Source organism: Hemibagrus wyckioides, linkage group LG13 (genome assembly GCF_019097595.1).
Source record: "Hemibagrus wyckioides isolate EC202008001 linkage group LG13, SWU_Hwy_1.0, whole genome shotgun sequence".
Lineage (NCBI taxonomy): Eukaryota > Metazoa > Chordata > Actinopteri > Siluriformes > Bagridae > Hemibagrus > Hemibagrus wyckioides.
The window spans coordinates 20917354-20944144 of record NC_080722.1 but is presented as its reverse complement, the minus strand read 5'-3'; the positions used below and the strand labels follow the sequence as shown (position 1 = coordinate 20944144).

Below are 26791 nucleotides of genomic sequence, written 5' to 3'. Positions count from 1 at the left end.
GTGCTTCCAAATCTTCATCACAGCTAATAATAATATTGATTATAATGATGTCTGGATTCTCTGTACAATAAAGCATTTATATGGGTGATGCTCCTGAGTTTCACTTGTAATTTGTGTTAAATAAAGCTAAATATATTATGTGGAGAAGAACAGAAAAAAGACAAAACTGAACAAATGAAACAATTAAAAATGCAACAGATCCATTTTACATTCAGGCATAAAGGTACCAAATTGTAATATCTTTTACCTGAGAAGGTGCATCAGTCCCTAAGAACTAATTCTATACCATATTTTGTTATTTTAAGGTATAATATTAATGAAGGTATAAGGTATTATACCACTTAAGGTACAAAAGCTGCGCCATGCAACAACAAGGAACAGGAGAGCCTTATCAACTGGGTAGGAATATCTTTATCCATGTGAGCTCCATATTGCTGCAACAGAAATATCTGTAATCGTTCAGTCCTTAATAACATCAGTATCTTAACAGAAATCTAGATTCCTAATGAGCAAGAGAATGGTGACACTGGAAAGGAAAAACTCCCTGAGACAGTGAAGAAATCCTGAGAGGAACCTGTCCTTATCTGGATGACACCGGATAGTGTGAATATAAATCATTACAGTATACTGAAGTAGAAGTGGTTAAGACTGTGTTTACGGGATGTTCAGTATGAACAGATAGTAGTAGAGTCCAGGGATGAGTACAGGTCAGTCTTCATGATTATGATCACAACAGCAGCTCTTAGGTAAAAAATCTACAGTTTCCAGGTGATTTCATCCACCTGAGATTATTTGTCTAGACAAAATTACACTTCACTCTCATTTAAAATAGTTCAATACATCAGTGGTATAAGTTCAAATTTAACAGAACTTGAAATCTATCTAAAAGAATAATCACTAAGAGTTTCACTGAGAATTTGAGAAGCTAATTTTGTGACAAATCAACAAAAATGTATCTCGGTTTTGGGACACCCCTCCAAATCATTGAATTAAGGTTTTGTGTTTCAGGGGTTGGACTTGGCCCCTTAGTTCCAGTGAAAGGAAGTCTTAATGCCTCAGCATACCAAGACACTGATAAATTTAGGGATGACCCCTTCCTGTTCCAACATGACTGCGCTCCATTGCACAAAGCAAGGTCCATAAAAACATGGATGAGTGAGTTTAGTGTGGAGGAACTTGACTGCGCATTTGTGAGGTCAGACACTTATGTTGCACAAGAAGGTCTGGCTCACAGTGTCCACTCTAATTCATCTCAAAGGTGTTCCCGAAGGTCAGGACTCACTTATCCATGTCTTTATGGACCTTGCTTTGTGCACTGGTGTGCAGTCATGTTGGAACAGGAAGGGGTCATCCCCAAACTGTTCCTACAAGTTGGGAATTGTCCAAAATGTCTTGGTATGCTGAAGCATTAAGAGTTCCTTTCACTGGAACTAAGGGGCCGAGCCCAACCCCTGAAAAACAGCAACTGAATTCAATGATTTGGAGGGGTGTCCCAAAATTTTTGGCAATATAGTGCATGTGTGAAAAAGTGAATCTTTTTGTGAAAATTTGTAGACTTCCTGTTAAAGTCAAGAAGACTTCCTTTTGAAGACGACAAAGAAAATTTAGGCCTTGTTGATTGGCTGGAATATGGCTCCATTCAATCCAGAGCTCAACCAATCACACGGCTTGCTTTGGGCCAATCACTGACACAGCCTTATTTATTTAAACTTGGGTGACGAAGCCTTTTTGGGTGTTTTTCTTTGTTCAAGACGCAAACTATTTGAGTGAGTATGACCTGTTTGTTGGTTTCCTGTTTTCACATTTACTTTCCTATACTTTATGCAGCTGTTTGTTCTAGTAGCTTTGCAAGCTAATAACGACTAACAGTTTGTTTGGTTTTTCCTCAGTTTTCCTGCTTGTCTCTTGTTCAAAAGCTGAAGATATGGTTGTTGCAGCTTCCCAGCACCCACCTGGTTTTGAACCTCATGCTCAAGGCATTCCTTCTGGGATGGCTTCAGCTCAGGGGACTCGACATGCTGGCCCAAATCCTTACAGAGGCCCCAATCCAAGTCACCTGGACCGTCAACAGCAAGGCAACTGGCCTTTTTTCTATGTTCAACCCTCACAGCCTTATGTAACATGCCAGTGGCCCATGCCGATGCCTTATGTTCCCTATGGAGGCTTCCCTGGGTTGGGTAGGTGCACTGCTGTTTTGGTTACTGTGTGGTTTTCTGCATTTTGCAAGAGTGTTATGGTGCTTTTATACTGTAAAAGGTCTGGCTAGCTTGCCTAGCTTCCTTCAGCTAGTTAAAGGCTACTTGTATATGCTTTCATGAAGTGGTTGGTGTGCTGCTATTTGCTGATATTTCTCTGCTTTGTCTTGCATAACTTGCAGATTATCCTGGGAAAATAATCCAGGGATATTTCTCTTACCAGCTGAATAAAGAATTTTGGTGCTTTTTGATTGGCTCTGGAAATTAAGTCACTTATATTTTGCAAATACTGTCTTTTTGGCTTAATGTCTTTTTAGGGTTGCATGCAAAATTGTTTACACCTACAGGGTTTAAAAAAAAAAAGTCAAATGCATAGTAGTACCCTTAAAGTGATTTGTAACAAGATTACATGTTCGGGTAGGAAAACTTTCGATTCCTGTAGTGGCCTTGTGAATATGGCCAAATGTAACCTTAAATCTAGTGGATTATTTTGCCTGAAAACATTTTAATCTGTTCTCTCTTTGTCCTAGGGTATGGCATGGTGTTGCCACCTTTCCCTCCTGCTTCTTATGTTGAAGCTCCTGGCTACATTCTTCCCCACACCCAGCTGCACATGGTCGACTACAGACGCATGATGGCCCCTCATTTGGCGCCTGCGATGGCATACCAGGCACGCAGGTTCCGCTACCAGCACACAACGCCATCTGGTCGAGTCATGGTTAGTTCAGAAGTTCAAACTGAACCTGTTTCTGTCAACTCTTCACGACAGGGCTGCAATGTTGTAACAAGTACCGAAAGCATCTCTGAATCTGGAAGAAGTACTGACACTAGTGTTCTCTCATCTATACCAAATGAAGACCAAGCTGCTTGTCCTGAAAAGGGCTGTGCAGTGATGTCAAGTAAAATGGGTGGCGATACAGCCAAAATTTCTACTGTTCATAATGGCGGTATCCTCTTCCAAGCAGAGGAGGTTCGGATTGAATGTAGTGGTTCCCCTTCTGCAGTGAAGATCACACATTCCAAGGAGACCACTGAGCTAGCCAGCAATGTTGATGGTGAGCTCTTGCAGTGTAATGTGGGATCTGCAGAAGATGTTGTCCTGAGGTGTTTCCAGCCTGTGCCTTTTGGGGATGAGGAAAGGAAAGGTACAAAAAACCTCAGCCATTTGGAGGACCCTTGCCCTGATATTCTAATGGTTTCTTGTCCCTCAAATGGTTCTGTGAGCACACTAGAAGGCTCAATTGTTGCGCCTGTAGAACCGGTCAACAGTACACTGGTTCAAGGGGATCCCAGCTTGGTAAAAAATGCCCAGGATATGTGTGGAAACCCCAAGAACATTCACTTCAAAATCTTGCGATTACCCCTTGAGCTGCAGTGTCTGGAAGAGTTGCAGCAGATGGAGGCCTCTGTTTGGTCTGTAGAGTCTTTGATGCCTTATGTGCCTACATCAGAGTGGATGATGCAAAATAGCCTGATGACTCCTGGGAAACCATCCCTTCCCACAGTAATGGAGGTTCCTGCTGAGAGTGCTATACACTCAACTCAGTCACCAGCAGATGCAACACCATCTTTGCTGGAAGCTGGAACAGTGATTGAATTTGATGGACATGACTCGATGACCTCACTCGAATCCCTTCCACCATTCCTTCCTTCGGCCAGTAGACTAGCAGAGTTTGGTAATGCGTATTTCAATAAATTATCCACTAATGTTCAGAAGGTCAGCAACCCTGATAACATGGCAAAGGGACAATCTGAAGCCCATCAGAACACCAGAGTCCAGACGGGACACCAAAGTCCTAATGCTGCTCCTAAGAAACTGAAAGAGGAGACCATCAACCAGAGTGTTGCGATATCCGAGGTTGGTCTTAATGATCGGGAGGATTGTGCAGTGACTATGTTTCCAGAGTCACCTCTCAAAAACAAAATGCGTATGTGTAAAAGCTGTTCGGTGAAACGCAGTGCAGACATCTGCTCTGGTAGTCCAAGCAGCAAGGCTGCCTGCCTCAAGCGGCACAAAGTTTCTCGTGCTCTTTTAGCGGGAGATAAGGTCAAGGTTCCGTTGTGTGCCACATGTGTGTGCGCTCCTGAGAGAAAACCTAGGTGCAAGGTGGCTGCTGTTAATACAGAGTCAAACATCACAAACAATGAAATCTCTGAAAATGATGTATATCCTTCAAAAATGTGCTCAAAAAATTTGTACAAGGTTCAAAATCCCCATTTGGGTAAACATTTGGAGAAATGCCCCATGTCTCACCAGTCCAAGCTGAGGGAGCAGAATTGCTTGTGTGAGGATATGAAAGCTTTACATTCCACTTCAGCATGGAACAAGAATGGACATGGCCAGCATAACGACCTCACTTGGGAAAGAAATGAGGAAAACCTGGCTCTTTCAGCAATGAACAGATGGACGGATGGCGAGCAGAGATTCACTGGTGGTAGGAAGGTTTCAAGTTGACCTACATACTAATTGTGGGAATTTTTGTCCTTTTGCTAATCTAATTTGCTGTTCTTTCCTTAGAGAAGTCATGGAGAGGAAGTACGCATGGGTCAGATAGTGAGAGTACCAAAAGTGGAGGAAAGATGAGGACCCACAATAAACCAAAACGCACACAATCACTAGGTAAGTAAAGATTGTGTGATAACCTGGGAGATCATTCTGGATCCTTGTAACCTTGAATCAGACTTGTTGTGCTTGATCCTGGGGATGTTGAACATTTTGCACAAACCTTACTTTTTTGTAAGGAAATGTTTTAAAATTTGTGGAAGGAGTCTCATGTTGGGGTGTCAACATGCACTCTTTTCTTCCCCCTCTTCCAGAAGTTCACAGAAGAGACACAAGATACTGAAGACACTATTTGCACAATGACCGAATGGACAAGGGCACGTTTTTAAGATCACGTTTTAAACATCACAAGTAATTTTTCCCACTTCCTTTAAGAAAAAGCACTGCACAGTTTTATACAGTGAATACAGCACTTTTAAATAAACCACATTTTCCTTATTCTTTGGCTTCGTGTGGTTCTTGCACACATCACATCCTGTTTAAACTGTGTTTATTAGTGTGATTGACTCTTGAGGCATAAAAAAATTAGCATTATATTGCTATTTACAAGCTCCTAAACTTGCTGTGATTAAAGCCAAGACTAAACTAAATTAGTTTTAGGTTACACTTTAAGCTTAAGGCTAATTTATTTCTAGACACTTCCCTGTTGACCTCTTGAGCTATATGAACCATCTGGTTGCTTGAAGTATTGTGCAGTAGCTGTAAATGTGCATTTATGATGTAGTAACTTTGAAATGTGTTTTGTTTGGGTTTTTAGTTTGATTCTTAAAGTTCTTGTACACAAGATACTGGTTATGGTTTCCAGCAACAAATGGAGAGCTTGAGTTGTCTGTCCCCGTGGTTTAGGCTGTTGTAATGTAGAATGCTTACTTGAACATGTAGTGTGTAACATGAGGACTAACTTGATTGGGGGTGTAAGGGGATACAAATAGGATGTCTCATGGTGCCATGGTGGAAAGTTAAATGAATTGTTTAAGACTGTAAGCCACTTGCCTTTTGTTGGATTTATGGCTATTGGCAATTTAGTGGTAGCTGAATAATTATTTTTGTTAACTTCAGGTTACTAGAACCTGATCTAGGCCTAGAAATCTCTTCAAAATGTTGTGGTAGCCAGGGGTCCTATTTCAGCTCTGTCCAGCATGTTCATTGTCTTACCCTGTTTATTTCCAATAACTCCTAACTACTTGCAGACAGTTCCTTTCCCTTCGCTCAAGTGAGGTTAGAGAGCTGCAGGATTGCTATATGTATATATTCCAGCAGCTTGTTGGTGGTTGATGTGTTCAATTAGTCAGTGAGTGTACAGTCCTAAAGTACATGTTGAACAGTTAAGACAGTGGTGGCTCAGGTGGTTAAAACTCTGGGTTGTTGATTAGAAGATAAGGGTTCAAGCCCCAGCACCTTCAAGCTGCTGGGCCCCTGAGCAATGCCCCCAACACTCTCCTGCTGCCCCAGGGTAGTTGCACCATTCATTTCTTAATGTGACTGTAGAATGTCATTTGTTCAACCGATGTAACTAGTAGTGAGTGAATCGTAGATTTATTAGCTTGTGCTTTAAGGGGCTTAATGGCTGTTTATCATTTTCCATCAAGAGTATTTGGAAATTGTCATTCACTACCCAGGAACAAAAATGGTGTTTTATAGTGTTATCTGAACTGCTTGTATTACACACAGAGCCTGGAACCCATCCCAGGGGACTCAGGGCACAAGCTAGGGGCACTCCCTGGATGAGGCAGCAAGCTAGTGTGCGTGCAAAAAAAAAAAAACTAAGTACATGACATTGTCCATCACATTACTGTGTTCAGCTGAGACCAAGTTTTCAAATCTGCTCTAAAGTAATGACACAAGTGATGAATCCCAGGTGAGGGAAGTCTTTTATTATGAAGCATACAAAAATACATCTACGTTAAAATATATATTGGCATGCTGCATCAAAAATCACTTTCAGTGATGCTAATGCTAAAAATCCATAATACATTGAATATCAACCACTGCCTATACAGATAGAAACTGTAGATACACACCTTCATTCAGTCTCACAGTTCAGGTGAGCACATTTACAATGAAATAATTTATTAAAACTTTAAACAAAAATAATAAATAACACAAATTAAATCTCTTTCCAGATCTGCATTCTTTCATTGAGGCTAACTTCTTATATCTAACAATTTATGTATTCTATTTTTCTCCTAAAGCTAAACTGATCTCTTGATCTGTTTTATGTTTTTAAATGATTCTGAATCGACTCAATTGAATCAAATGGTAGCTGAATCAATGACAGATTTAATTCTACGTTTCTAAACGAATAACAGAATTTGGAAAAGTGGGATGGGATTTTTCTTCATTTTTACAGATGCTTCCAAATAACTCAATTCAGATTCGGGTGAAGTTGTAAAGGTAATGCTCCACTTTAAGTTGATTCAAAAGAATCAGAATTGAATCACATGATGGTAATTGAATCGCAATAATTGAATCTCATGATTGTAAAGTCTGAGATTTCATGATGTACTGAAGTAATCAATAAATCGATTAAAACTATACTGAATCCGTAAACAACGTTACAGATGTTTACGAATGTCAAAATTATTATTCGCCATTTCTCCTTGGCAACAGAATGCTTCTGCACATTTCTGCTAAACGTTACTCTCGCTAGTGCCATACAGCTGCGCGAGCGTGTGAAATCTCGGCCCCCACTTGTCTAAATAATCATAATCGTGTTCGTTATCGTCGTCGGACTGCAGTGAGCTGAGCGACTCCGCCACAGACCCCTCGCCTTCATAGGCATACGTCTGCACTGAATCATACGGCGGTGCTTCCTCATCCAGGTCCACGTCGCAGAGCTTGGCCAGCATGTAGCCGTACACGTTACTGCTGTTAGCATGAGTGCTGTACTTAGTGTCTGTCTGAGACACGTAGCACGACAAACTCTGGATCTCAGGCTGCTTTTCCTGTCGTAGTTTAACATTGCTAGGTTTTACATCATCAACATGTCGTGGTTTATTGCCATTAAGCACTAGTTCAGCGTAGCTTAGCGGCTCTGTGTGCGTCTTCCACAGTTTGGTGATGTCGAATGCCACTGTGTCTTCCTCCCCGCCACCTTCATCATCGTAATGGACAATGTTTTCCCGCACGTTTTCCTCCTCATCACGAGGAAAAGGTTTTTTACTGCTGTTGCTGCTGAGGAACAGCATGAGCACCAGCATCACTGCAGAGAGGAAACACCATCATTACTACATTACAGTCTTCATTCTGAAACCTATACAAAACTGCCCCAAACTCTACACCCTTCACAACACTGCCCCAAACTCTACACCCTTCACAACACTGCCCCAAACTCTACACCCTTCACAACACTGCCCCAAACTCTACACCCTTCACAACACTGCCCCAAACTCTACACCCTTCACAAAACTGCCCCAAACTCTACACCCTTTACAATACTGCCCCAAACTCTACAGTCTAAACCGTACACCCTAAACTCTGCTGCCTAATACTGCACTCTGAAACCTACACCACAAACTAAACACTTAACTCTAAACCCTGCATTCTAAAAAAAAACAAACCCCACACCCCAAAACCCTCTACACCAGGGGTGTCAAATCTTATCAGCAAAGGGCCAGTGTGGGTGCAGGTTTTCAGCCAGGTTTTTTAGGAACCACACCTAATTCCACCTGTTTAATCAACTGATTTTGGCTTTCAGTAGACTCAGGTGTGGCTTCTGCTCAGTTGGAATGAAAACCTACACCCACATCGGCCCTTTGCAGATAAGATTTGATGCCCCTGATCTACACTCTAAACCCTAAACCCTAAATACATATTCCAATCAGTACCAAGCACGATGAAGCCGCAGGTGAGCATGGTGGTTAGCGCTGCTGTGCTAAGGTTAGCTGGGAGTGTGTGAGGTTCAGCATGACGACAGGATGAAACATCCCCGTCTGCATCACACTCACACACTCGGATGGTCAGGGCGTGTGTGCTGGACTGCATTGGCTCTCCTCCATCAGACACAGTGATGGGAAGATGGTACACACTCGGAGACACCCAGCTACTCCGCCGTGTCAGGACTCTCGCTGAGTTATCTGTGAGACAGACAGGCAGACAAATAGTGAGACAAGCTGACAGACAGACAGGTGGAATGTGAGAGCAAAACAGAGTGAGACTTATAGAGAGTGAGACAGTTACCGTGGTTATCTATGAGGGTGAAGTTGGGATTTTTCTTCGCTTCAGGAGAAAGTGTGTACCGGAAACGCTGTCCTCCTATTGGCTCGTCCGCATCTTTGGCTCTTATTGATTGGACCAGCTGAGATACACACACACACACACACCTCAGGTACAGAAATTCAAAACACATTACATATTCATGTTGGTGTATTTACGTCCAAAAATGTATACCTGCCCTGCTCTTGCGCTGGCACACAGGAAAACTTCGTGATAGTGAGATATTGATGGAGGATTATCGTTGACGTCTAGAACTCTTATAGTCAAGAACACACTCGCTGTCTTCAGTGGGTTCTCTAACACGACACACACACTTCACATTAGTCCATTTTATATAGCAGTTAAAGCACAACTACAGAGAGACTCAAAATCAGTGATTAGAGAGTCAAATTTAGTGATTCATGATTTGTGTGTGTTTGTGTGCACTCACTTGTCTCCATGGCTACCACAGTGAGATTATGCCAGCTGATTTCTTCTCTGTCCAGAGGAAGGACAGTCGTCACAGAACCACTGGACACGCCCACTGAGAAATACTGATCCGGATCACTGAGGCGATCGATCATATACCTGCACACAAACACAGACAGACAGAAAGACACTATATTTAGAGATCTCAAAATGTTCACACAGAGTGATATAAATTAGCTCATTAGCATATCTGGCACAATCATACTTTTATTACAAACACTGAGCGTTTGGAATGCTGCTGTAGCGTTTCTTACCGTACGGAGTTGTTAGCAGCGTCGGGGTCTCGGGCTGAGATGGTGATCAGCGCGGTGCCGATTTTAGCGTCTTCACGAACCTCAGCGTAATAAAGCGTGGAGCTGAACTGGGGTGGTTCGTCCACGTCCTCAACGCTCACCTGCACCGTGGTGATGTCACTATATGGCCCGTTAGCAGAGAAACGTTTGTCAGTGTGTGTGTTAGCGGCCTCCACTTTCAGAGTGTAGATACGTTTCGTCTCAAAGTCCAGACGCTGAAACACAGACACATGATGAGAACTGAGGAGAGTCGATTTAACGTTAGCAGTTAGAACAAGTCAAAGATAGTGCTTCCTGTGTACCTGCTTGACAGTGATGACCCCATACGTGCTGGTGGAGTCGGTGCTGATGTCGAACATGTCCAGTCCATCCCCGTCCACCACTCTGTAGCGCATTTCTGCGTTGATGCCTAGATCGTGATCTTGAGCTTCGATGTGTCCCACGACAGAACCGATGGGAGCGGATTCTGGGATGCTTATCTGATACAGCTCTGAGAGAAGGGGAGATTAAAGAGGATAGCAGTTAAATAGCATGTTAAATCCACAACAAACAAAAATCAACAGTGCCCCTTAATCAAACCATTCTTTACTTGATTTTACATCTAGGATTACTCTGAAAAAACTGCCTTGAGTTTGGAACCAACACTGTCCTCAGATTTATATTTAAATTAGGTGTGTGTTGAATTGCTATTTGCTACACCTCTTTTTGAAAGAAACTAAATGTTAGCAAGCTAGCTACTATTTACACCACAATGCTGTTGGATTCTGGATTCTGATTGGTCAAAAAGTGTCGATTAATTTTCTATAACAGTAGCTCTGATATTCATGTGCTTGTTCTAATACATTAGTGTTTCTATAGCAACGACTTCCTTACAGGGGCGTGTATGACTGACAATACACATAAAACATGTCTAATTGTTGATATGGTGAAATTAAGCAAAGTAAGAAGTGTGTTTATTAAACGTTTATGAAGGAGTCTTCAGTGCTTTTCAGGGCATTATAACAATCAGATATAAAGCTGTTAAAGTTTACCGATAACTTCCAGAAAGAGGAAAAGATGTGTTTTTTGGTCTTATTAACCTCAAAGAAGAGAGACAGAAAAAGGAGACTGCTGAGGGAATGATTGTTGCTATAACACAAGTGAGAACATGAACGAAGGTGTTTTGCAGATATAACTGTAAATGTATAATACAGCCATTTTATGAACAGTTGACAAACTGTGATGGCATAAGACTAGTAAGAACACTTGGGGTCATGCTGTTAGAGGAAAACAATCAACATCAGGGTGGTAAGAGTGCCTCTGATTATTAGAGTTACTAGTGGTAAAGTTCTCACTCTGAGGGAAGTGTGGAGGATTGTCATTGACGTCGCTCAGAGTGATGTTGACCGTTGTCGTTCCGGCCAAACCTCCCAGCTGACCCGCCATGTCTTTAGCCTGAATGACGACCTCATATTGACCCTTGACTTCTCGATCCATATCAGGCAATGACACACGCACCTCACCTACAGTCAGACAGAGAGGAAAACAGGAGTGTAACAAGCACCGTATGGCAGATTTCATCATCACTGATATTATTATTTCTGTTCTCTTTCCATTACATCATTACCTATATGCTAACGCTTATAATAATAATAATAATAATAATAATAATAATAATAATAATAATAATAATAATAACTAGGTCAGATTATTACACTTTACTTTCTTATTGATCTAAATGAGATTTTACTCACAAGCACAAAAACATCATTTAACATGCTGGTAAATTTGGTAGCATTAAGCTTCTAATGCTAAACACATTTAAACACAAAAAAGTAAAAAAAAAAAAAATAGTTATCTTATAATACTCACTGATTATAGTAAAAGAATTCAAAATATTTGATATCATACACATTTTCTACAGCAGGGAATCATGTAATAATGCTAAATGCTAACAGAACTAAGAAGCCATTTTTTCAGGAAACGTGAAGCACGCCGCCATCAAGTGGTCATTATCAAAGTGACTTTTTTTCCTGTTTTCCTGAAGCTGACTGACTAAAATAAATCTTTATGCTGTTTTTACCCCTCTGTATTGACGGTTTTTAACACAACCCATGACATTGTAAAACAACAGTGTTGAAGAAAAAGTAATGTAATCAACTCTGAGACAATTCTGTTCTAGCGAGTTAGCTAAGCTAGCTAAGCTACATACTTGATGGCTCCACAATAGACGTCTTTTTTTATAATATAATAACCAATTACATGGGCTTATCAGCTAATATGTTGTATATTTACTTATTTATCTTTAGCAAAAGGTTAGCTATCGTCCTGTTTTTTTTTTGTTTTTGTTTTTTTTGACATAAAATGACATAAAAATGTAATATTTTAGTGTCTGTCTTGCCTGTGTGTCGGTCCACAGAGAAATACGGCTGCCCCTTCACAACACTGTACACCACTCGAGCGCTGTTACCGTATGACGGATCATCAGCGTCTGTAGCCGTCACCCGAATCACAGGCGTACCTATAATCAGAGAACATAAACACAAACGGTTGCAATTTGCAAAAAACCTTCAAATATAAATACAAATCTTTAATTAAATTAAATCAAATTTTCAAGCTCTTTAAAAGAGATGTCTCATAAACAGGCCAATGAACACTATAGTTTTTGTCCAGAGGTTTCACCTGAGACTTGAATGTGTGCTCATTTAGCAGGTAGATAGATAGTATAAATAAAACTAAAGGATAGAAATAAATGAATTCAAAGAAAACACATTGATGAAGAAAACGTAATTCTTTTAAACTTTTGTTTAGGCTTTAGTCTTGTAATTGCTCTGAGCTGCAATGTTATTAATTCTTGTTTCCTCCCAGTGTATATAGTATGTTGTCATATACATGCACACCCACACACTGAAAGTAGAGTAAAACCTACCAACAGCAGACATCTCAGGTACGGTGGCCTGGTAGGGTCCATCCAGGAACTTGGGCTCGTTATCATTAATATCCTGGATCTTGACTATGAAGCGGGACTCGGGTTCGAGGGCACGGCCTGTGTGGCGATGAGTGGCCTGAGCACGCAGGGTGTACTGCTCTTTCATCTCACGGTCCAACCTCTGTACAGCGTGGATATCACCTACACACACATATGCTATTATTATTATTATTATTATTATTATTATTATTATTATTATTATTATTAGCAATAATTATTAGGTCAGAGAAAATAAATTCTCTGTGTGTTTCCTCACCAGTGCTGTCATCCAGTGTGAACGTGGTTCCTGCACCTTCTCCTGATAGAATATATTTAACAGATCCATCTCCTTTATCCAAATCTGAGTGAAGCTGAAACACACACAAACACACATACAAACACATAGCATTTTATTCTCACTGTCTTCATACACTAATATACAGTAATATACTTATTAGATTTAGGGGGATGTGGTAGCTTAGTGGTTAAGGTGTTGGATTCCTGATCAGTAGTTTGTGAGTTTGAATCACACGTCCACCAAGCTGTGTGTACTGGGCCCCTGAGCAAGGCCCTTAATTGCTCAGTTGTATAAAATGAGATAAATTCTAATTTGCTCTGGATAAGAGTGTCTGCCAAATGCCAGAAATGCAAATGTAGTTTATGAGTAATAGTGTTATGGTGCATAAGCAGTGGTGGAATGAATACACTTTAGTATTAGTAGTATAATATATAATTTGGTTTATGTAATCTGAAGCAGTCTCTGGCAAATGGATTTCCTTATCTTATCTTATCTTATCTTATCTTATCTTATCTTATCTTATCTTATCTTAAATAGCAGAGTGTATAGTATACAGTGAATATCAATAATATATACTTATATATTAGTACATATTATAGTATTACCATCACAAGTATTAGTAGTGGTATAGTATAATATAGTACATGTAGTATTAATAAAAGCAGATTAGTACAGAGTATTTTATTATTGTTCGACTGGTAACAATAGTATAGAGTGGTAGTGTAGTATACTGGTATAATTGATATAGATGTAGTAGATGTGGTAGTGTAGTATACTGGTATAATAGATATAGATGTAGTAGATGTGGTAGTGGTAGTGTAGTATACTGGTATAATAGATATAGATGTAGTAGATGTGGTATTGGTAGTGTAGTATACTGGTATAATAGATATAGATGTAGTAGATGTGGTAGTGGTAGTGTAGTATACTGGTATAATAGATATAGATGTAGTAGATGTGGTAGTGGTAGTGTAGTATACTGGTATAATAGATATAGATGTAGTAGATGTGGTAGTGGTAGTGTAGTATACTGATATAATAGATATAGATGTAGTAGATGTGGTATTGGTAGTGTAGTACACTGGTATAATTAATGTAGATGTAGTAGATGTGGTAGTGGTAGTGTAGTATACTGGTATAATAGATATAGATGTAGTAGATGTGGTAGTGTAGTATACTGGTATAATAGATATAGATGTAGTAGATGTGGTAGTGTAGTATACTGATATAATAGATATAGATGTAGTAGATGTGGTAGTGTAGTATACGGGTATAATAGATATAGATGTAGTAGATGTGGTAGTGTAGTATACTGATATAATAGATATAGATGTAGTAGATGTGGTAGTGGTAGTGTAGTATACTGGTATAATAGATATAGATGTAGTAGATGTGGTAGTGTAGTATACTGGTATAATAGATATAGATGTAGTAGATGTGGTAGTGGTAGTGTAGTATACTGGTATAATAGATATAGATGTAGTAGATGTGGTAGTGGTAGTGAAGTATACTGATATAATAGATATAGATGTAGTAGATGTGGTATTGGTAGTGTAGTACACTGGTATAATTAATGTAGATGTAGTAGATGTGGTAGTGGTAGTGTAGTATACTGGTATAATAGATATAGATGTAGTAGATGTGGTAGTGTAGTATACGGGTATAATAGATATAGATGTAGTAGATGTGGTAGTGTAGTATACTGATATAATAGATATAGATGTAGTAGATGTGGTAGTGTAGTATACTGGTATAATAGATATAGATGTAGTAGATGTGGTAGTGTAGTATACTGGTATAATAGATATAGATGTAGTAGATGTGGTAGTGTAGTATACGGGTATAATAGATATAGATGTAGTAGATGTGGTAGTGTAGTATACTGGTATAATAGATATAGATGTAGTAGATGTGGTAGTGTAGTATACGGGTATAATAGATATAGATGTAGTAGATGTGGTAGTGTAGTATACTGATATAATAGATATAGATGTAGTAGATGTGGTAGTGTAGTATACTGATATAATAGATATAGATGTAGTAGATGTGGTAGTGTAGTATACTGATATAATAGATATAGATGTAGTAGATGTGGTAGTGTAGTATACTGGTATAATAGATATAGATGTAGTAGATGTGGTAGTGTAGTATACTGGTATAATAGATATAGATGTAGTAGATGTGGTAGTGTAGTATACTGATATAATAGATATAGATGTAGTAGATGTGGTAGTGTAGTATACGGGTATAATAGATATAGATGTAGTAGATTTGGTAGTGTAGTATACTGATATAATAGATATAGATGTAGTAGATGTGGTAGTGTAGTATACGGGTATAATAGATATAGATGTAGTAGATGTGGTAGTGTAGTATACTGATATAATAGATATAGATGTAGTAGATGTGGTAGTGTAGTATACTGATATAATAGATATAGATGTAGTAGATGTGGTAGTGTAGTATACGGGTATAATTGATATAGATGTAGTAGATGTGGTAGTGTAGTATACTGGTATAATAGATATAGATGTAGTAGATGTGGTAGTGTAGTATACGGGTATAATAGATATAGATGTAGTAGATGTGGTAGTGGTAGTGTAGTATACTGGTATAATAGATATAGATGTAGTAGATGTGGTAGTGTAGTATACTGATATAATAGATATAGATGTAGTAGATGTGGTAGTGTAGTATACGGGTATAATAGATATAGATGTAGTAGATGTGGTAGTGTAGTATACTGATATAATAGATATAGATGTAGTAGATGTGGTAGTGTAGTATACTGATATAATAGATATAGATGTAGTAGATGTGGTAGTGTAGTATACTGATATAATAGATATAGATGTAGTAGATGTGGTAGTGTAGTATACTGGTATAATAGATATAGATGTAGTAGATGTGGTAGTGTAGTATACTGGTAAAATAGATATAGATGTAGTAGATGTGGTAGTGTAGTATACTGGTATAATAGATATAGATGTAGTAGATGTGGTAGTGTAGTATACTGATATAATAGATATAGATGTAGTAGATGTGGTAGTGTAGTATACGGGTATAATAGATATAGATGTAGTAGATGTGGTAGTGTAGTATACTGATATAATAGATATAGATGTAGTAGATGTGGTAGTGTAGTATACTGATATAATAGATATAGATGTAGTAGATGTGGTAGTGTAGTATACTGGTATAATAGATATAGATGTAGTAGATGTGGTAGTGTAGTATACTGATATAATAGATATAGATGTAGTAGATGTGGTAGTGGTAGTGTAGTATACTGGTATAATAGATATAGATGTAGTAGATGTGGTAGTGTAGTATACTGGTATAATAGATATAGATGTAGTAGATGTGGTAGTGTAGTATACTGGTATAATAGATATAGATGTAGTAGATGTGGTAGTGTAGTATACTGGTATAATAGATATAGATGTAGTAGATGTGGTAGTGTAGTATACTGGTATAATAGATATAGATGTAGTAGATGTGGTAGTGTAGTATACTGGTATAATAGATATAGATGTAGTAGATGTGGTAGTGTAGTATACTGGTATAATAGATATAGATGTAGTAGATGTGGTAGTGTAGTATACTGGTATAATAGATATAGATGTAGTAGATGTGGTAGTGTAGTATACTGGTATAATAGATATAGATGTAGTAGATGTGGTAGTGTAGTATACTGATATAATAGATATAGATGTAGTAGATGTGGTAGTGTAGTATACTGGTATAATAGATATAGATGTAGTAGATGTGGTAGTGTAGTATACTGATATAATAGATATAGATGTAGTAGATGTGGTAGTGTAGTATACTGGTATAATAGATATAGATGTAGTAGATGTGGTAGTGTAGTATACTGATATAATAGATATAGATGTAGTAGATGTGGTAGTGTAGTATACGAGTATAATAGATATAGATGTAGTAGATGTGGTAGTGTAGTATACTGATATAATAGATATAGATGTAGTAGATGTGGTAGTGTAGTATACTGGTATAATAGATATAGATGTAGTAGATGTGGTAGTGTAGTATACTGATATAATAGATATAGATGTAGTAGATGTGGTAGTGTAGTATACTGGTATAATAGATATAGATGTAGTAGATGTGGTAGTGTAGTATACTGATATAATAGATATAGATGTAGTAGATGTGGTAGTGTAGTATACTGATATAATAGATATAGATGTAGTAGATGTGGTAGTGTAGTATACTGGTATAATAGATATAGATGTAGTAGATGTGGTAGTGTAGTATACTGATATAATAGATATAGATGTAGTAGATGTGGTAGTGTAGTATACGAGTATAATAGATATAGATGTAGTAGATGTGGTAGTGTAGTATACTGATATAATAGATATAGATGTAGTAGATGTGGTAGTGTAGTATACTGGTATAATAGATATAGATGTAGTAGATGTGGTAGTGTAGTATACGAGTATAATAGATATAGATGTAGTAGATGTGGTAGTGTAGTATACTGATATAATAGATATAGATGTAGTAGATGTGGTAGTGTAGTATACTGATATAATAGATATAGATGTAGTAGATGTGGTAGTGTAGTATACTGGTATAATAGATATAGATGTAGTAGATGTGGTAGTGTAGTATACTGGTATAATAGATATAGATGTAGTAGATGTGGTAGTGTAGTATACGGGTATAATAGATATAGATGTAGTAGATGTGGTAGTGTAGTATACGGGTATAATAGATATAGATGTAGTAGATGTGGTAGTGGTAGTGTAGTATACTGGTATAATAGATATAGATGTAGTAGATGTGGTAGTGTAGTATACTGATATAATAGATATAGATGTAGTAGATGTGGTAGTGTAGTATACGGGTATAATAGATATAGATGTAGTAGATGTGGTAGTGTAGTATACGGGTATAATAGATATAGATGTAGTAGATGTGGTAGTGTAGTATACGGGTATAATAGATATAGATGTAGTAGATGTGGTAGTGGTAGTGTAGTATACTGGTATAATAGATATAGATGTAGTAGATGTGGTAGTGTAGTATACTGATATAATAGATATAGATGTAGTAGATGTGGTAGTGTAGTATAGGGGTATAATAGATATAGATGTAGTAGATGTGGTAGTGTAGTATACGGGTATAATAGATATAGATGTAGTAGATGTGGTAGTGTAGTATACTAATATAAGAGATATAGATGTAGTAGATGTGGTAGTGTAGTATACGGGTATAATAGATATAGATGTAGTAGATGTGGTAGTGTAGTATACTGGTAAAATTAATGTAGATGTAGTAGATGTGGTAGTGTAGTATACTGGTATAATAGATATAGATGTAGTAGATGTGGTAGTGTAGTATACTGATATAATAGATATAGATGTAGTAGATGTGGTAGTGTAGTATACTGGTATAATAGATATAGATGTAGTAGATGTGGTAGTGTAGTATACTGATATAATAGATATAGATGTAGTAGATGTGGTAGTGTAGTATACTGATATAATAGATATAGATGTAGTAGATGTGGTAGTGTAGTATACTGATATAATAGATATAGATGTAGTAGATGTGGTAGTGTAGTATACTGATATAATAGATATAGATGTAGTAGATGTGGTAGTGTAGTATACTGATATAATAGATATAGATGTAGTAGATGTGGTAGTGTAGTATACTGATATAATAGATATAGATGTAGTAGATGTGGTAGTGTAGTATACTGATATAATAGATATAGATGTAGTAGATGTGGTAGTGTAGTATACGGGTATAATAGATATAGATGTAGTAGATGTGGTAGTGTAGTATACTGATATAATAGATATAGATGTAGTAGATGTGGTAGTGTAGTATACGGGTATAATTGATATAGATGTAGTAGATGTGGTAGTGTAGTATACTGATATAATAGATATAGATGTAGTAGATGTGGTAGTGTAGTATACTGATATAATAGATATAGATGTAGTAGATGTGGTAGTGTAGTATACGGGTATAATAGATATAGATGTAGTAGATGTGGTAGTGTAGTATACGGGTATAATAGATATAGATGTAATAGATGTGGTAGTGTAGTATACTGGTATAATAGATATAGATGTAGTAGATGTGGTAGTGTAGTATACTGATATAATAGATATAGATGTAGTAGATGTGGTAGTGTAGTATACGGGTATAATAGATATAGATGTAGTAGATGTGGTAGTGTAGTATACTGATATAATAGATATAGATGTAGTAGATGTGGTAGTGTAGTATACGGGTATAATTGATATAGATGTAGTAGATGTGGTAGTGTAGTATACGGGTATAATAGATATAGATGTAGTAGATGTGGTAGTGTAGTATACTGGTAAAATTAATGTAGATGTAGTAGATGTGGTAGTGTAGTATACTGGTATAATAGATATAGATGTAGTAGATGTGGTAGTGTAGTATACTGATATAATAGATATAGATGTAGTAGATGTGGTAGTGTAGTATACAGGTATAATTGATATAGATGTAGTAGATGTGGTAGTGTAGTATACGGGTATAATAGATATAGATGTAGTAGATGTGGTAGTGTAGTATACTGGTAAAATTAATGTAGATGTAGTAGATGTGGTAGTGTAGTATACTGGTATAATAGATATAGATGTAGTAGATGTGGTAGTGTAGTATACTAATATAAGAGATATAGATGTAGTAGATGTGGTAGTGTAGTATACGGGTATAATAGATATAGATGTAGTAGATGTGGTAGTGTAGTATACTGGTAAAATTAATGTAGATGTAGTAGATGTGGTAGTGTAGTATACTGGTATAATAGATATAGATGTAGTAGATGTGGTAGTGTAGTATACTAATATAATAGATATAGATGTAGTAGATGTGGTAGTGTAGTATACGGGTATAATTGATATAGATGTAGTAGATGTGGTAGTGTAGTATACGGGTATAATAGATATAGATGTAGTAGATGTGGTAGTGTAGTATACTGGTAAAATTAATGTAGATGTAGTAGATGTGGTAGTGTAGTATACTGGTATAATAGATATAGATGTAGTAGATGTGGTAGTGTAGTATACTGATATAATAGATATAGATGTAGTAGATGTGGTAGTGTAGTATACAGGTATAATTGATATAGATGTAGTAGATGTGGTAGTGTAGTATACGGGTATAATAGATATAGATGTAGTAGATGTGGTAGTGTAGTATACTGGTAAAATTAATGTAGATGTAGTAGATGTGGTAGTGTAGTATACTGGTATAATAGATATAGATGTAGTAGATGTGGTAGTGTAGTATACTAATATAAGAGATATAGATGTAGTAGATGTGGTAGTGTAGTATACGGGTATAATAGATATAGATGTAGTAGATGTGGTAGTGTAGTATACTGGTAAAATTAATGTAGATGTAGTAGATGTGGTAGTGTAGTATACTGGTATAATAGATATAGATGTAGTAGATGTGGTAGTGTAGTATACGGGTATAATAGATATAGATGTAGTAGATGTGGTAGTGTAGTATACTAATATAATAGATATAGATGTAGTAGATGTGGTAGTGTAGTATACGGGTATAATTGATATAGATGTAGTAGATGTGGTAGTGTAGTATACGGGTATAATTGATATAGATGTAGTAGATGTGGTAGTGTAGTATATGGGTATAATTGATATAGATGTAGTAGATGTGGTAGTGTAGTATATGGGTATAATTGATATAGATGTAGTAGATGTGGTAGTGTAGTATACGGGTATAATAGATATAGATGTAGTAGATGTGGTAGTGTAGTATATGTGTATAATTGATATAGATGTAGTAGATGTGGTAGTGTAGTATACGGGTATAATAGATATAGATGTAGTAGATGTGGTAGTGTAGTATATGTGTATAATTGATATAGATGTAGTAGATGTGGTAGTGTAGTATATGTGTATAATTGATATAGATGTAGTAGATGTGGTAGTGTAGTATATGTGTATAATTGATATAGATGTAGTAGATGTGGTAGTGTAGTATATGTGTATAATTGATATAGATGTAGTAGATGTGGTAGTGGTAGTGTAGTATACTGGTATAATTAATGTAGATGTGGTAGTGGTTGAAGTGTTAGTATATAGTATATAATAGTGCTAGTATGTTATCATTAGTGGTATACAGTGATGGTATATTAGTCGTTAACACCTTTCCCACATAGAGTGGTTTGTCCTCAGCGTACTCCTCCAGCACAAAGAACTGATTCCACACCCATCCTCTCTTCTCTCTCCTCAGGGGCCTCACGCTCATCCCCATGTCCCCTGCGTCCCCGTGAGTCACTGTCACTAAGCTCATAACTGTGATCATGGCACTGAAGAAGGGTGCACTTTGCTTCAGGTACCAGAGTGCCATGGCAGGGCAGATAGATCTCTCACTCCTCTCGTTCACTCGGTAGTTGTCCTTCGTCCACTGCCGCCACCGGTTACCTGTTTAAACACACACAAAAGAGGTACGTGGAACACAACAGGAAGTAACATTTGACAAGAATCCAATCCACTTCCCATTTTCTGTTCCCTGTGTCCACTTTCCCTCGTCTTTTTCAAGATTTCTTCATTCATTCTCTCTGTTTCTCTCATTTTTTTCCTCTTTCTTTATATTTCTTCTCTATTATTTTACATTCTCTCTCTCCTTTTCTCTCTCCTTAATGTCTGGTCTTCCATTTTTTTCCCTTTTCCCTTTCTCCCTGTCTCTCTTCTCTCTCTCTCTTCATCTCTAAACTAGACCTCATGACCTTTTAGACTCGTTCTCTCTATTTTAACTCACACCACACACACCATCTGCTCACTGTGGAGTTAACACATAGCAAAACACAGTGTGTGTGTGTGTGTGTTTCAAAGAGAGCAGGAGAATAATGCACTTAAACAAAAGAGCAGCAGTGAGGGAGAGAAACATCTCCTCCCACCATTCATCAGTTCATCTCCGAGTCTCACACTCCATCAGCGCTTTAGTGTGCACTTCATCTTCACTACAGAGGGAACAGCCGCTCTTTCACACACTCCAGTGCTTCTGTTCAGCGCCGTTTGACTCTTAACCCTTCGTAGGTGTCCTACAGAGCCGTGCGGTTTACAAATTCAATGACTGGAGCATTTTACGCGGCACATTCCGGCGCCTCTTGCTCCTCGGTAGCAGGGCACAAGTAACTAGTTAAGTAGGTTTTACTACTTAACTAGTAAGGAATAAAACATGGCATGTCTTGATTTAAAACGCTGAACGTAATAGATCATGGATCAACTTATTTAAAATAAAGGCAGAAGTTCCACTAAGTTAATAATAGAAGGTTGATGTTAGACTAGTGTTTTATTACTGAATGTTATTGCACTGATTGAATACCAGACGTCCCAGTCTGCACAACCCATGGGAGCGAGCTGGTCACATGATCACATTCTACCATTGAAACTTTCCCAGATCTGCACTCTAGACTGCAAAAACTAACACGAGTTACACGTTTTAACGGTTAAACAGAGCTCTTTAGTAGCTTTCTAACAACCCCAAACACCACAGCCGTTTTAGACTGGTTTTAGCTCCATTTCTGCTCCATTACAGTCAGTATAAACATGCAGCTAAAAGATGATGTTTAAGATGTGTTTTGTATGACCACCTATTAGTCACATGACCACTCACTCAGACTTTTTACTGGTTTACATGACATTTTAATGAAAAATAAATCAATAATTAAAACCTACATTGCAAATGACCCCCAACCCCCCACCTCCCACCCCCAATTTCTAGTTAAATAAAAAAATAAATAAAAATACACTTTCCCATGGGCCCCATTCTCCAGAAAACCACAGCATCCTAAATGACCTCAATGAGATCCAAGGGTCAAAGGTCAAACCTCAAGAACCTCTGCACCCCCAAACACACACACACACCATTTTGTCACGGCTAATGAGTTGACATGCTGCATTATTGTGTGTGTTAATCAAGTCTTTTCACGGTAATCTCCACCTCTCTCTCTCTCTCTCTCTCTCTCTCTCTCTCACACACACACACACACAGACTCAGACACACAGTGAATTGCTAAATTTCGGAACATTTTTGTATAAATATTATAACTTTTTGATTAAAATAATTAAATTAGAATTTATTTGTAAACGTTGCTGCTCTCAGCAGAGTTTGTGTGAGTGTGCACTACTTTCCTACTGCTAGATAATAAGTAAGAACTCTTATTTTTATTAAAAGAAAACACACCATTTCTGAAAATTAGTTCTCCTTACCTTTTGCGCTCTCTCTCTCTCTTTCTGTGTTCTTCCTCTTCCTCTTAAAGGTCACTTGATGGTGAGCAGGACCTCCTGCATCGTCCCTAATGACTCACTGCATCATTTCACTTCCACTTATTCTCTACGTACTGCCTTTACGGAGTCTCCGAGGACCAATGAGGAGAGAGGGAGAGAGAGAGAGGGAGAGAGAGAGAGAGAGAGAAAGAGGGGGGGGCAGGCTGCTCACTTCATTTTTAATTTGCAAGTCAATAAGTGGGCCCTGTGACAAAATGGTGTGTGTGTGTCTGTTCATGTGTGTGTGTGGGCAAAGAGGTAACACTCAGTTCAATTAGCATGGAAATTATTTTAACTTAGTGTAACGACTTGGGAACACACACACACACACACAGACTGATGTGATGCATGTAGCTCTTCACTAATGCTACATTTAAGCGTTAAATTGTAAAACACAGCGTGACTGTGTGCAGTCTGCATGAATACATGAAATAATTTTGATGCCCTGCGTTGAAAAGAAACTTGTGTTTGGGAAAATCTATCTATCTATCTATCTATCTATCTATCTATCTATCTATCTATCTATCTAACACAGTACACATGTCTTCTTTGGGAAACTATGCAGAACAAAACCTTTTTATAATATTAATTCTCTTGAATTAGAATTCAACATTTTTCTTGAAAAAGGTCCTGGAGAAACGTTGTTTCATTTCACTATGGACTGCGTCAGCTATATGTGGTTGAAATGACAGTAAAGCTTCTTGAATCTTGAATCTCTTTATTTTATAAAGTAGATTTAAATAATGAAAACAGGCTACTGTGTAAATTGTTACATTTAAGAAAATCTGGTATAATCATAATAATAATAACAACAACAACAATAATAATAACTGTTTTTATTATTATAATAATAATTATTATTATTTTATTTATTTACTTATTTATTAAATAAAGAAAATACATTCTGTCAAATTGGGGTTAAATTGTTTTTAGGTTTAAAACAAGCAGGTGATTTCTTTTTTCTTTTTCTTTAATTTCTTTAATGTACTTCCTCTTACACTAAATTACACATTACATGTAATTATAATTTTTAATTCGACCCAAAATTCTCCGGAGTTGTATGCAGACATTTTTTGCTTACTCTCTTTTGTTTCATTTGTGAAAATAAAGTTCGAAAATAAATGCCTTGGGTGATAAAAAAAAAAAGAAAAAAAAAGAAAGAAATCATAGACATTTCTTGTACTCATTTTGTGTGCACCCCATTATTTTCCTTCCGTCTTCCCCTCAGTTTAGGGCAAGTCTTCGAGTGCAGTGTGCTTTATTAAAATGTAAAATCGCCGATTAATCGTGAAATTGGGTGTGACAATGTGGACGCTCAGAGTGTGTCACTGGCGAATGGTGATTAACTTCACTTTAAATTTTACACAAGTGTTACAAGCAGAAGTTAGAGCAGATGTTTTTCTCCCTCAGTCAGTGCCCCTTGCTCCCTCCCTCGTTCGCTCCCTGCCTTTTGACGCTATAATTCCTCCGTCTTTGTGTCCTTTATTCTCCTCAGTGCGGCTGCTTAGCGCCTTGTCGCGATCTGTCACAGCACGCTCCATTACTCTCAGAAAAAAGAAGCAAACCGTCCACAGGAATCCAGATCCTGAGGGAAAGCGCTAACTAGCATAACTAATGCCTTAGCTCGCTCCCAGGGTCGAAGGTCAAGGAGTGTGCAACAACACGACGGCGACAAAGCAGCGCTAGCTAGCGTAAAAATAGATTAGCTACGCGGTGTAATCCGTACGAGGCTGTGAGGATACGGATTTTAGAGCTACACCATCATCAATTTTCTGAACTTAAAGCATGAAAATATTCCACACAGAAGTGTTTGAGTGTCATCAGTTAAAAATAAAAATAAAATATTGTTAATATTCACACGTTGTGCAGGAGTGCTGTTTTACTTCATACGTTAGCTGAGCTAGCTAACTAGTTAGTATGGTTAACAGTATGGTTAGTATGGTTTTCCACTTATGTCAGAATTCTGATTTTATTTTTATCTGAGACACTTTTTTCTTTTTGCACATTGCACTGAAACACGATTTTAAAGTTCTCTTGTTAGCAGCAGGTAAATGTAGAGAAAGCAGCTCATTAATATTTCTTCATAAGGCCCATAACACACACACACACACACACACTTAACTCATAAAGAAGGCACTTTGTTCACTTCAATTCCCTTTAAAGAGCAGCTCAAGCACACAGGAACCCAATAAAATAAGGAAACAAGAAGCAATTTATTCTCTTAATTGTCTTAAAGTGGCCATAATAACCGTCAGCAATCCTGCTGCTTATTCTATCATCAGAAACAACTGTTAATGTAAATGCTTCATGTGAACCCAGGTTAAATTTTAGATATATCATGGAAAAAATGTTTATAGATGACATTTCTATAAGCAATCTTTAAACTTTTGTAGCATACATTTGAAACGTTTTTGCAACTTTTTTTTTTAAATTTATTTAATAATTTCTGTAAACTGTACCTAAATTATGCTAAATTCTATACGTCATTAATTATTAATATTCATTATTTATTATCGCTTTATCGATTTATTATTTCTTTTTTTTTTATTGTACATGGTGTTATTCTGAAATGAGGTTTAAAAGTAAACATTTTTTAAATCATTTAAACAATTTTAAAGTAAACATTTTTGATTAGTTTTTGTGTATTAACTTTGCGTGTATTGTATTTAGCTCACTGTATTAGTAATACATTCAAGATCATACATTCATTTTTAAAAAGAGATGTAAAGAATGTGAATGAAATCACTTCTTACCTTATTTATTGATGAATATTTACATATCATTCAATTCAATTTTACTTTCACAATGGACATTGTCTCAAAGCAGCTTTACAAAAGAAGAGAACAGAGAAAGGAGGGGGAAAAATTATTAAATTAAATTATTATGCTATTTTATTCCTAATGAGCAAGCCTGTGGTGGCAATGGTGGCAAGGAAAAATTATATGATGTGATGAAGAAACCTTGAGACGAACCAGGCTGAACTCTTCTTCTGTGGAGATTGGGGTTAGATTTTATTCCTCCTCTCTCTCTCTCTCTCTCTCTCTCTCTCTCACTCTCTCTCAGCTTTCTCTTGCTAGTGAGCTAAACGAGGCTTCTCTTAGTCTGATGAAGCGTAACTGAACTTCTGAAAGGTTGAACAGTTGCACTAAACGAGCTCTTCCTGACAGAAAGCAAACAAAAAAATTCCAGCTCCTGAACTTCACACAGCTTTAATGGTGCTACGTCGAGGGTCTTGCCTCTGAACCTACTTTACATGTGCCTTATGAAGCTGTCATTAAGATGAATAACACTGTATGATGCTGTGATCCGTAATATATAAAACATTCATTTATTTTTCTGTGCTTCATTTTTCACTCTTAGCTTCATAATGTGATGCAATGAATCTAAATTTTTCTGATGCGACAAGCACGGTAAAGCTTGATTAGCCATGTTATTAAAATTAAATATAGCTCTCTGTATGGTTTTTGGTCCTTTACACGTTGCGTCACATCGTGTT

At 37.3% G+C, this 26791-nt stretch overlaps 2 protein-coding genes across 3 annotated transcripts; one reads left to right on the top strand and one right to left on the bottom strand.

Annotated features, from left to right (window-relative positions):
- Positions 1 to 1895: 1895 nt before the first annotated feature.
- buc2l (bucky ball 2-like) lies at positions 1896 to 5175 on the top strand. Its single transcript, XM_058407117.1, has 4 exons — positions 1896 to 2177; positions 2726 to 4630; positions 4714 to 4815; positions 5013 to 5175. Exons 1-4 carry the CDS (start codon positions 1925 to 1927, stop codon positions 5039 to 5041), a joined length of 2289 nt encoding a protein of 762 aa, XP_058263100.1. The 5' UTR covers positions 1896 to 1924; the 3' UTR covers positions 5042 to 5175.
- A 2121-nt stretch (positions 5176 to 7296) lies between these two features.
- Positions 7297 to 21433, bottom strand: LOC131363815 (cadherin-20-like). Of its 2 annotated transcripts, XM_058406719.1 has the most exons (13): positions 21170 to 21433; positions 12959 to 13052; positions 12643 to 12843; positions 12115 to 12234; positions 11069 to 11236; positions 10037 to 10224; positions 9696 to 9949; positions 9404 to 9540; positions 9148 to 9269; positions 8938 to 9055; positions 8586 to 8834; positions 7792 to 7960; positions 7297 to 7722 (listed from the first exon to the last, which is right to left on the bottom strand). In XM_058406719.1, exons 1-13 carry the CDS (start codon positions 21371 to 21373, stop codon positions 7389 to 7391), a joined length of 2358 nt encoding a protein of 785 aa, XP_058262702.1. In that variant the 5' UTR covers positions 21374 to 21433; the 3' UTR covers positions 7297 to 7388. The 2 variants fall into 2 exon arrangements, with proteins under 2 accessions (XP_058262702.1, XP_058262701.1); XM_058406718.1 differs by having other exon boundaries at positions 7297 to 7960.
- Between the last annotated feature and the right edge of the window lie 5358 nt (positions 21434 to 26791).

Coding starts and splice junctions, on each gene's coding strand:
- buc2l (XM_058407117.1), top strand. CDS start 1,925: ATGGTTGTTGCAGCTTCCCAGCACCCACCTGGTTTTGAACCTCATGCT. Junction 2,178..2,725: donor TGGAGGCTTCCCTGGGTTGG/GTAGGTGCACTG, acceptor TCTTTGTCCTAG/GGTATGGCATGGTGTTGCCA. Junction 4,816..5,012: donor AAAACGCACACAATCACTAG/GTAAGTAAAGAT, acceptor CCCCTCTTCCAG/AAGTTCACAGAAGAGACACA.
- LOC131363815 (XM_058406718.1), bottom strand. CDS start 21,373: ATGGCACTCTGGTACCTGAAGCAAAGTGCACCCTTCTTCAGTGCCATG. Junction 12,235..12,642: donor ACCTGAGATGTCTGCTGTTG/GTAGGTTTTACT, acceptor CTCTGATTATAG/GTACGCCTGTGATTCGGGTG. Junction 11,237..12,114: donor CTCTGTGGACCGACACACAG/GCAAGACAGACA, acceptor GTCTGACTGTAG/GTGAGGTGCGTGTGTCATTG.